Source organism: Papaver somniferum, chromosome 10, assembly GCF_003573695.1.
Source record: "Papaver somniferum cultivar HN1 chromosome 10, ASM357369v1, whole genome shotgun sequence".
Taxonomy (NCBI): domain Eukaryota; kingdom Viridiplantae; phylum Streptophyta; class Magnoliopsida; order Ranunculales; family Papaveraceae; genus Papaver; species Papaver somniferum.
This window is the reverse complement of record NC_039367.1, coordinates 61,716,283-61,728,231: the sequence shown is the minus strand read 5'-3', so window position 1 is coordinate 61,728,231 and position 11,949 is coordinate 61,716,283. Positions and strand designations below refer to the sequence as shown.

The 11,949-nt window shown below is 37.3% G+C and overlaps 1 protein-coding gene across 5 annotated transcripts; it reads right to left on the bottom strand.

The window, feature by feature from the left end:
- Positions 1-109: 109 nt before the first annotated feature.
- On the bottom strand, positions 110-6,761 carry LOC113318877 (tRNA (guanine(37)-N1)-methyltransferase 1-like). Of its 5 annotated transcripts, none has more exons than XM_026567157.1 (10): positions 5,837-6,761; positions 5,104-5,202; positions 4,820-4,939; positions 4,523-4,689; positions 4,005-4,075; positions 3,384-3,526; positions 2,967-3,078; positions 2,133-2,245; positions 1,915-2,054; positions 110-394 (listed from the first exon to the last, which is right to left on the bottom strand). In XM_026567157.1, the coding sequence occupies exons 1-9, from the start codon at positions 6,668-6,670 to the stop codon at positions 1,920-1,922; spliced, it is 1,794 nt and encodes a 597-aa protein (XP_026422942.1). In that variant the 5' UTR covers positions 6,671-6,761; the 3' UTR covers positions 110-394; positions 1,915-1,919. The 5 variants fall into 5 exon arrangements, with proteins under 5 accessions (XP_026422942.1, XP_026422944.1, XP_026422941.1 ...); XM_026567156.1 differs by lacking the exon at positions 110-394 and adding an exon at positions 528-808; XM_026567158.1 differs by lacking the exon at positions 110-394 and adding an exon at positions 1,380-1,837.
- Between the last annotated feature and the right edge of the window lie 5,188 nt (positions 6,762-11,949).

Below are 11,949 nucleotides of genomic sequence, written 5' to 3'. Positions count from 1 at the left end.
AGAACGCAATATCCAAATTCTGATTGCATCAAAAGTGAAGTACCTGCATCAGATAAAAGCACAAGCAGCGACTATATACAGATATTTCAAGTTGAAAAAGAAAATACAGTTTATTCAATTGTTGCAGATCCTAATAAGATTAAACTGGCTCGAACTAATTCACATGGAGTCTGCAAACAAGATGACCTTAAATTATATTGTACTACAATGTTTAGGTTTTCTTCAAATTATATTACCTTAAAGATTTTATATTGTACTATAGAATGGCAAATATGAATTTGTAAGGAAGAAGAACACAATTTCTAAAGTTGAGAGTTGAGACTCCTCGAGAGGTACAATTGTCCATTTTGTTTCACTCTCCAATTTTGTTTGTGGGGTGTAGTAATGTTCAATCCTGAAAGAAAAGAAGAAAAAAAACACTTTAGTGAATAAAGTTCTCTCCCTCTAATATATTAATAGCATGGAAAGAGTCAGTGCTATCATCAATAGTATTGGTGCATATTAGCAGAATTGCTATAATTGCTTGCCTGTATATATATGCTATCCGTATTACTATATCTTTGCCTAGTTGGTGACCAGACAGATTATTTTGATGGTCCACACAGATTTGGCAAGTCTGGTAATAACGTCAATATCTTCCAACAAATTTTCAGCCTCCACAAAGTGAAATGGATTAAGATCTTACAGACCGAGTTATCTACCCTTCCGTAACGAATCTATCAGCACCAAATCTTCATTTGAGAACTGAAATAACTCAACTAAGTACTTTGTTTTATGCATTAACCGAGTCACACTCCTTGTATGTCACCTAGAATTATGAACACTTGGAGTTAGTGCAGGGCAAAGCAATCAGAATAACTTAACTTTTACTGTTTTACTGTACTATGCTTAGCAACAAAGTGAAGAAAAAAACTCCAAACGCAACTTGTGCAAAGTATCCATATTGGAGCATTTGATATAATTTATAACTTGCATGAAAAGGGTATGTCCTGAGATATCAAATGAAACCTTTGTCTACAAGTATATCGAGAACAAGGAAATGTGGGTCCAAGTCTGTGTAATCACATAGCGAATCCTCTGAATTCATCATATAAAGATGTCCTAGACAGATATCAGTTGAATGATTCAAACACATTTTACTCTTTATGGCCGCATCCTTAATTAAGGGAAAAATCAGATCTTATGGGGTAAGGAATATCCCAAAACCCTTAGTTCCCCACCCCAAATCTAGAGATTTTAAACCATTTCCCTATCAGGGTTTGGTTTCTCGATTATATATCATCATTAATTTGTAAAATAGTTTTCTTTAAATAAAAAAACAAAAATACATGTTGTTCTCGAAAATAATTACATTTTTCTTGAAATTCGCTAATCACTTAATGTAGATCTTTAAACTCGACATGGATTATTTTAAGGGAGTTCCTAATCCCTCATAGAACATGGCCTAAGCTAGAAGCATAAAGACCAACACTAGAAAAGTATGAGATGTTTTACAAGATCTGAACTTCTCTGTGTATGTGGTCCCTATGATGTTAGAACAAGCTCTAGAAATTATATCATGATATAAAAGTTGTCTAATGATATATATAAAAAAATCCCGAAAATAAAAGTTGAGGTGATTACTCCTTAATCTACCATTGGGTATTATCATGTCATTACTTCAATTTAAGAGCCAACCTGATCAAGTTAGTTAAACAATTGATATATCGACATCAAGTGCTGGAGATAAGCTATTTCTATGTGTTCTCACATTGTCAAAGAAACAGCTCAATGGACTCACTAAGCAGAACATCAAAGTATTCATGTGTGGAAAAGGTATCTCCAGACCTTCATAAACCTAGAAAAACCTTAATATTATCAATTCATACATTCGCATTTTACAGTGAATTAACACACCAAAGTAGCATGTCTTACCTGTATTAACTTAGACTTGCAAATGCTACAATCTCTGGGAGAACAAATGAAGCACACAACATCCATTTCCCAGGTGCAACATGCCGGACCCTATGTATTTCTACCTCAACTGCAACCTCCTTCAGCGAGATCCTAATCCTCTGCAATAATAAAAAATTTACAAGTTGTACGCACTTGGCAGGGTGGAAACTGAAGCAGTATGTTAATATAATATAGACCTGGTGAAAGTCAAACTCAGGATCTGATGCATTGGAGAATCCATAAACATGGATCATGGGCATTGGTGAAATCATCTCCTTAGGTCGCTCTATGAATATGCCCCTAAATACATCTGCAGGCAAAAAAGAGAGTTTTTCACCAAAACACATGAGCAGGAGAGAGAACAATAAGGATCCTTTAAACTTTCGGAGCCGAATTTGTCCCAACTCATGATGACATCTTGATGCCACAAGGATCAAATGAGGACCTCCTAGCCACCCATGCTTGAGACAGAAACCTATAGTTTTTAAGGATTTAATAGATAGGGATTCAAGCAACATATACACTCTATCAAACATATTCTGGCTCTGCTCGACCACTCTATTTCAGCAAAAACAGAAATATAATACGACCTCTCGTTCTACGCCGTCCAGCGCCCTGTCTGCTCCTCAGACATCATGAGAATATACAGCTGACCGTTCAGGATATTTATACTCGAGGCAGGCATTGATATCTACAAGCACTGCCAAAATATATCTTATATAAGGGGACCTGTACTACCATGGTAGAGCTAGGAGATGAACGCTTATGATAGTGTTGGTGCTAACGCATCAAAATTCTTGAACTGGAAGTGTACGAGGAAAAGTGGCCGAGGACCTATATTACAGTAGGTTAGTTGGTAAAAGGGAAGCTACAAGACAAAGTTGCTGTTGCCAACTTGTCACTAGTCAGTTTCATCAATATAAGATAACGGGACCAAGTATACATAAAATCAACTACAAAACACTGCCTTAACCAAACAGACTTTATAATGAATAAATGTAGAAGCATGATAGGTCTTGAAACCAACTGACCAAGATACTCCACTGCATCATTCGGCAAATTCATAACTACTTGTGTGATGGATTTTGCTTTATGGCTGTTAAACATTGCAACGATGAACCTCCTACCGTCCATGTTAGAAACCTGAGATTTATTAAAATATTAGTTACACTTCTGTTAAGACTGAAAAATCAACTCCATGTAATGTAGTCTAGTGTATCTGATTTTGTGTGTTTGTGCAGGACTGCCTAGGCACCAGCACAAGCAGGAAACGATACAAACGAATAAACGATAGAACAGACATATATGCAAGAAAATATTCGCATTGAATTTTTTAATTCCATGCCTGAAATGTCTCGAGAATTTGATAAAATATGAATACTGTATTGCTAATGCCGACAAAACAAATAACTCACTGGACTTGATTTAAGTTGTGATCATGCCGGTACCTTAATCTTTCTCTCAAGTTTGTTGAGAACACAATTTCTTTCCAGATATTCCACAGCAGCAGGGTTTAAATCATTAGCATAGACATGTTTTACTTTCTTTGCCGCAGCTAAAGCTATTGGACCAACACCAGAGAAAACATCACCTGTCCATTGTTAAGAGAATAACTCGTTTGTCAGGCTAGCTACTCAATGTCAACGAAAAGAAATACTCCCTCGTTTCTGGAAAAGTGTTACTTTCACTTTTTCAATTTGGCCTATTTTTAGGCTAAAATGAAAAAGTGAAAGTAACACTTTTCCAGAAACGGAGGTAGTATTTCCTAATTGATCAACTTCGAAGACAAATCAGGATAGGGTAGATCCTACATTAAGATTGAAGTTCGCATATTTGATAGATGTGTTTAAGTGAGGAATAAAATAATATGCTGAAAATGTTAGGAGTGTATCATTACAAAAACAGAAATTGTGGTATACATGCCAAGATGAGAAAGATACCAGTGGTGGTCCATATAACTAAGAACGCCACAGATTAGTTTAGCTAAGAGGGTAAACACCAAACTGAAACTTAGCACAAAAAAGGTAGAACAATAATGAGCAACAAAATTTAAAGAGAAAAGAACATACAAACAATATCACTGCTAGTAAAGCGGTTAATCAGCCTTTGCCTTTCAGTGGCTAGCTTTGAATTCCAATATCTGCTTAAAAGAAACATGAATTCCTTGCTAGTATTATACAAGAGGAGGGTACGATATACAACCAGAAGACAATATTACAATCACTTCTTCTGTTCTTCAGTTTTTCTACTGAGGTTGGTTTCAGGATTCAGAAAAATACTACGGGTATACACTCGACAAACCAATTACCATTGGATACAGAGAAGATTGATATACATATATACATTCCTCTTCATCGAAGACCAAAATGTTTTTAACAACATAAGTCATATGCAGATTTTGAAGTAAAGAAACTCGGATAATGATAATGTTAATAGTAATGATGTAATATGAAAGTACACCTATAAACATCAACACGTGATATATAGACGCGCATTACATGAGATGCACCCAGCATGTGGTTGCTTAATGTTAGTTAAATGAGTTACATATGGATTTTCTATCAACTTTAGGTATAGAAGGACTTACACTGCTGCTAAATCTACGTGAAAACGAATTCCATTCTCCGTGACAGTAGCTACAAGGGAATTATTTCTAGCGAGAACTTCGAGCTGCATTGTTCTGTACTCGTTTTGAATGCTTTCAACCTTATTAACAACTGTTCGTATTTTTGGCTTATTTTTATCCAACACTACCTGAAACAGGTTAGCATTTGTTATTACTTATAAGAAGGGTTATAAAAGAACCTTGTAAAACACCAATAGAGCAAGTTAACATAGCCATATTGTGCCCCCAAACAAAAAAAATATAGTCGTAGACTGAAACCTGCGCAATAAGTTTCTTGTAAGGAAGGTGCTCATCTCTCAAGTTCAGGTGAGCAATATGTCCAATTGTCTCGAAAGCTGAAGGAACAATTGCACCCTTAGGAAGCAAGGCCTCTAATATCTGCAAGGAGAATCATTCAAAAGTTAGTCAAACTTCGAGAACAGCAAAAGCGTAAAAACTAAAAAGGTCAAATGAGATACAATTAAGTACTTGTACTAGTAAGGAAAACCTAGAAAGAAAGCATACCCAAAAAAATAGGGTGTAATTAGCAGAATGTCGAATACCTCGTTCATTTGCCAATAATTATAAAACAATGTCAGCTTGCACTGTACAAGCTCGGGTATTGTTTTCCTGCTCTGTGCGAGTTCTCCTGTTATCATGGCCTAAAGCACATATTAGATTGTTAAGTTACAGCATGACAGTAAGTATGGGAACACATATAACTGGAGGAAAGAAAAAAGAAAAACAAGACTCCACGTTATGGAAAATTTCCTCTCCATGAGTTGTGAGTTTTTTTTGATACATTATGTTGGAGTTGGATCCTACATATCTTTTGCCCATCTTCCCATTTCTGATACTTCTCATTCTTCCATGCTTAGATGTTAGGCTATGCTTTATGAGAACAGCTGGTTAGACTATTTGTGGTCTATACACAAACTTTGTGAAGTGGAAAGCTGCATGTTTAGGGGCATGTATTAGTTTTTCACTGTGTATGGTAAACACCAAACACCAGAGACAGGTAAATCAGACTACGAGGTAAGGTCAGAATTATAGCATCACTCTGTCCCTCATTGCAGCATGAGTAACATGACTAGTACAACAATAAAAGGTTTACTCTTTGGCCCGAGTCATGCAATCAACTGGATTTATTGACGTTATACCTTACGTCATTGCAGTTCTTGTTAATCCTAAAATTTTTAGTTTAACGGGGAAACATACTAAAACCATACAAGAATGCATATTAGAGACAAAACAATGGAATCAACTCACAAATAATCAAAGTGTTGAAAAAGCCACCTTGATGGCTTCAGGGAGCTCTTCGACATTTTTATTAGCAAGGTTTTCATCCAACAGCAGCAATCTTGTTGAGCCTCTCCATCTTCCCCCTTTAAAATCCTCACCAAGCAATCCACTAAAATCGTCATTCTCATTTCCAACAACTTCTACCACTGCAAAATCATTCTTACCAATTCTCTTCTCCCTGTCAGAACCTTCTCCCTCATTTCTCCTCTTATTAGTGTTCTTCTTTGGTCTTGAAATCTTGGCAACATTCCTGAAATTGACATAACCACGAGAATTGAACGACTTCATGATGTTATCTCTATACAAAACTGGACTCAATTCCTCACCATCATCATCAGCTTTACCATATAAACGGCGATCTAATGAATCTAATCTCTTTTTCTCTTCCTCATCTTCGCCCGTGTCATTTTTCTCTGGTAATATCTTCTTGAATTCATCCTCCATTTCATCTCCAGGAACCCTAGCAATGTTACAAACGCGAGGCCAATTCAATAAATGTCCTCTCAATCGATTTTCTAGGGGAAAACATTCTTCTGCAGGAACTCTAAGGGCGGACAGCTCAAAAACACGGGAGAAACTCTCCTTATTGATTACTTCTCTTTCATCTTCGTCGATAACCTGAACAGAATATTGAGATGGATTTGTACCTTTGTGAAGAGATGGGCCATATATGATATTATGAGTTAGGGTTAGGGTTTGAGTAGAAGAAACTGTGGAGAATGAAGTGAAAAGTGATAAGTTATGTGGTGATTGCTTTCGAAGGAAATGATTTGCAGAAAAAAGGAAAACAGGAAGAGGATGAGATTGAAGAACTAATTTCGTAGCCATGGGGATAAGACCACACTAGTTCAGAGAAAATCCCCGCCAAAAATTTCTTTGGTGTGGTTAGCCATGCGAACAGCGGACTAGTTAACCATAGGTCTTGATGCGACTGTGGAAACAGTTTTTTGTTTGTTTTTTCTTTATAGACGAAGGCAATAGAAAAGGCCAATGGTGAGTTTGGATACAAATCTGCCTTCTGCTTCTCCAGAAGTAGAAGTCATAAGCAAAACAATTTTGCTTCACAAAAAGTTACATTTTCGATTTCTAGAAGTCATTTTAAAATTCGACACCCAGATTGACTTCTGATGTGCTATCCAAACAGACTATAACAGTCTGCCTCGACAGTAGGCAGAAACCATATTGGAAGTCTAGATAAGAACATAAATAAAGCATTTATCTTAGCCTATCGAGTTAAGGTGTGGGCAACGACATTACAAATTCTAGGAACGAAAGCAAACTTACAAGCCACAAGACTGGAACTAAAAGAGTAAATTTTTTTGAGAAGAACATTCGCCTATTGGTTGTCATCAAACTTTCGTGCTAATTAAAGATTGGTAAACCAGATCCTTAGCATCACATTCCACAATGGCATAAGTAAGTTGTAACTCCACTACCTTCTTCAAAACGGCCCATATTGCATAGGTTTTTGCTTCTTCGGGAGAATCAACTTCAAAGTAGTAGTAGCACAAAAAGAAGTCTTATTGGAGGAATCCATCATTACATACCCTGCACCATTAGCCAAAAAAATGTCATCAAAAGCATCATATGTGTTACATTTTACCCAACCTGGAGGAGGAAGAGGCATCCATTTTACATAACTAATGACATTCAGGAAGGTCTAGGTTGAAGAATAAGGATTTTGAGGACAAGCACTGCTCTGGCTCTAGCAACAACAACACATTGGTTTTTCTTTTCTCGTTAGATAAAGTAGAAACAATGTTAACAAGCCAATCATGATAAGATAAAGCAGAGAAGGAATAAGTAGGCAATAAAAGGAGAGATGAATTTCAAATGGAACTAGCAAAAGGGCACATAACCAAAGAATGCATAACAGATTTATCAGAAATCATACATCTAGGGCAAATTACAGAGTCCATGGGCATTCTAACCTGAAGATAGTTCTAGTATAAATTACATTCCTAAAATCTTTTATATAAAGAGTTGGTAGTGATGAATTTTAATATTCCAAGTGCACTTCCAAAGATTGTTATTTAGAGAAAATCTAGGACCTCTGAGACCCAAATATGTATATTTAGAACTAAATTTGTCATTCTTTAAAAGTTTTCAAGCCCTTGTATCACCTATCAGGAATGCTTGGTTGGCTTACGGGAATAGAGACAATCTTCTCAACATAAGCATTATCAAAGTGAGTATTTAATCTAGTTAAGTTCTAGGATCTAGAATCCTGGTTAATAATGTAAAAAACTTTTAAACTGGGATTTTGAGGAACATCGGGATGGAGTTTAGCAGAACTTAAAAAGAGAATCCAATTATCACACCAAGGATCAATAAATTGACCATCGTCAACTATCTATGAGCTTCTTAATGGTGAAAAGATATCCCATGTCCAAGAGCGGGTAAAGGGGCACTTAGCATTTAATAAGTCAGAGTTAGGGAAATATATAGCCTTAAAAACATAACTTATAAGACAATAAGGGCCATCCACCAGTTTCCAGGCATTCATAGCAAGCATAACAAGGTTATTCAGTTCAGCTTTACTAAAACCCAGTCCTCCTTAACACTTGAGGGAACATAGAACATCCCACCCAGACAAATGAAACTTCATATCTTTAGGATTTAACGTCTCCCCCATCGAAATTTACATAAATGGAATCCATCTGCCTGCAAAGAGCTTTAGGAATAAGGAAGGAAACCATCTGGCATATAGGGATAGCCTGACCAAAATGTTTGACAAGGGATGTCCTAACAGCTTGAGAGATGAGTTTATGATACCAGGAGATAATCCTAGCATAAATAGATTGCAAAATACCCATATGAATTTGGATTTTGGATTTCTGGAAAGAAATAGGGGTACCCAAATACTTTCCACCTAAGTCAAGAGTGTGAATGTTCAAAAACAAAAAATATAATTGGTTTAACACATGAGTACGAATTTCCTTGGTAAATAAAATGCCAATTTATCGAAATTTATTTTTAGTCCAGAGGCTATGAAATATTTATGGAGATAATCGTTCATATTTTGGAAATCAAGAGTAGTAGCCTTAGAAAAGAGCAAACAATCATCAACAAATGAGTAATGTCTGGGCCATTTTTATAAATCTTAATACCTTGAAACAAGGAAAATTCTAGTTAGTTTATCAATGTAAAGATGACAGAGCTTGATGGCGGAGAATGTGGAGGTAAGGGGATAATGTTAGAGCATCACTCGGTCAAACTGATCACAAGTTTTGGTATGCCAAGCTTGTTGTCAAATTTAAATGATCAAAACTAATTTTGATTTAAAGTCTACCAGAGTCAGTCTTGGACTCTGAATATAGCATGGTAGTTGAGTATCAGAATTCACCAATCGATCTTGAAGACTGAAGAACAACGACGTCGGCAGAAATTTCATCAACAAAGGTACGTGAGGACTGACTATCCTATTTACTCATGTTATCTACCATTTTATCTACTGAGACATGTATGACTTTAGCATTATGATGAACATTGCAAAGAAAGATTCAAGTAATAAGGAGTAATCAAGTTAATTTTTATCTGCACAAACTATTTTGTCTAGTTCGTGAAATAACTAGTCGATTTTGAGATGTTTCCGGATACTCTTTCTTTCAATTGTACACGAACTGATTTATGCAGTTCACGAATTGGTTGATTTTGAAAGGTTCTTGGATACTTTTTGCATTTGAGTATGAAAGTTGTTTTGGACAGTTCGCGAACTTATCAAATACAAAAAGGTTATGAGTTATGAGATGAATATTTGTCCACAAACTGTCTTGGTCAATTCACGAACTGATATTGGTCTTGTGATACTGTACTCTACTTTATGCTTGTCGGTTCCAGATATACTTGACTATTTTTCTCGGTCTAACCACTTGGTGCACAACGTATAACATACAATTGCACATTTCTTCTTTGTGATTTAAGGAAAACTTCTCACAAAGTAATTTATAAACATGGAAAATAGTTCACAATCTTAGCTTTGTTTGTAAGTCACTAAACCATGTTCATCAATATAAATAGAGGACTCCCTGCATAATATCACAATCCCGGCATTTATGTTTCCTAGTTGCAGCTAGAGAAATCCTCTAAAACCGAGGTTTCCTCTGGTGAAATCGTATTATGTTATGACTTTGAAAGACTTCACTAAGGGATTCACGAAGCCCGTCAAGACTATATTGTACCTGATAGATCTTTGTTATACGCATCTTGTTCTTATTGGTTATTGTAGTGTTTTTCGAACTACGTATAAGGAAAAGGATAGATAAAAATTACAAAGTACTCTTTGTCTAAGATTTCGTGATTCCATAAGATAGGTATCTAAATCACTTCTATTTTGATTTGTTTACATTGTTGTTTGTGGGTGAAAACGGTTTCTGTTATTTTCGGTAATTTCGTGTGTGTGGGTGAGAAACGAGTCTAAACCCTAAACAATGTACTGCACGGGAGTACTTTTGATTCGAGAGATCAATCTGTACAATCCTGGCATAAACCAAGAAATGGTCGTTCCAGGCTTGCTTCGGTCACAAAGTGAAGGAGAAGGGCTGGTCTTAGTGAGGGAAGCGAAGAAAGTGTTGAGACCAGAATAGTTGATTCTAGAAGTGTGGGTGTTTCGTGACTTGTATCAGAAAGTTGAACTGGCTGGCTGAATGAAAAGTTATTAGATGATTTCTGGATGTTGTATTGTTCTCCTGACCAAAACTTGTTGTTTGGTGGAAAATAGGTGAGACCTATTTATACAAGTTGCAACAAAACGTACCCTGGTCTCGTAGGAAGTGGAAACGATTGAGTGTTGGAAGAAGGGAGTAACGGGTAACACCTGGAATTTATGTTTCCATAATGAAGGATCGTTTACACCATTACTTCTTGCCATTACTAACCGCCCCTCTTTATGACACTTTCCTGTAACGGGCGTATTGCACGCCGCACACTGTAAACCGCCAGACCAATACCCTGATGAGTATCCCCCAGTTTGTGACATGTTTTGATGTCTCGAGTGTTTTCGTGGAAAACATGTAGCATTTTTCTATGTGTGGCAAGTAAAATTGAGAGGCTTGTCACAGGCAAATAGCATGTGATGCTAGGCTCGATTTGGCTAGTCGCCTAAAACTTGCCACGAGCTCACCGGCTCAGTGGCGAACTTCGATGGCCGAGATCGCATCTTATAAAATGAGGGTAGCCGTTGATTGTGGCTACCTTATGTTTGCGCCATTATCGCCACGGACATTGGGTTTAGGCGGTTGGTCGCCTAAAAGTTGCCACAAGTCTAACATTTCAGTGGCAAACTTGAATGGCTGAAATTGCATCTCAGGAAGAAGGATAGCCGTCGATTATGGCTACCTTCTGTTGGCGCCTAATAATGGCGTGATGGCATTTAGGGTATGCTAGCGGCATTGCGGCATAACTGGCATGGCTCGTGCAAGTGGTGCCTGGTGTAGCCATGGCCACTGGATTTAGGCGGTCGGTCGCCTAAAAGTTGCCACAAGTCTATTAGTTCGATGGCGAACTTGGATGGCTGAGATTGCATCTCAGGAGGAAGGGTAGCCATCGATTATGGCTACCTTCTGTAGGCAATGACGCCTTTAACGCGCCTGTGGCATAGCCGCGCCTGTGGCATGGTGGCATGGCCAAAGTTGGGATTGGGTGCCGTGACCAATTTAGGGTTTGTCACTGTGGCCGAAGTTAGGATTTGGGATTGCGGCCGAAATTAGGGTTTGGCAATGTGGCCGAATTTAGGGTTTAACACTGTGGCCGAAATTAGGTGTCGTGGCCAAACTGGGATTTGATGACGTGGCCAAAGTTTAGGATTTGGCGGCATGGTCGCTTAAAAGCTGCCATAAGCCTGTTAATCTGGTGGCGAACTTGAATGGCTGAGATCGCATCTCAGGAGGAAAGGTAGCCGTCGATCATGGCTCTGATTTTTTTTTGTTGTTTTGATTTTCATCTTCATCACTTAACTTAAAGAAATGAACTAATCTTAATTGATTATCTAATCATGATTAGTGATGTTAATCAAGTTTATTATCTCAAACCAAATGGGGGTCATTTTGTTCATTATATAAATATTTAGATAGGGGGGTTCACTAATACTATTTGGTGACCCAATATAG

Excerpts from the sequence above, each read along its gene's own strand:
- LOC113318877 (XM_026567157.1), bottom strand. The coding sequence starts at position 6,670 with ATGGCTACGAAATTAGTTCTTCAATCTCATCCTCTTCCTGTTTTCCTT. Across the intron at positions 5,203-5,836 it reads AGCTCCCTGAAGCCATCAAG|GCCATGATAACAGGAGAACT; the intron begins GTGGCTTTTTCA and ends TATGTGCTTTAG. Across the intron at positions 3,079-3,383 it reads AACTTGAGAGAAAGATTAAG|GTTTCTAACATGGACGGTAG; the intron begins GTACCGGCATGA and ends AATAAATCTCAG.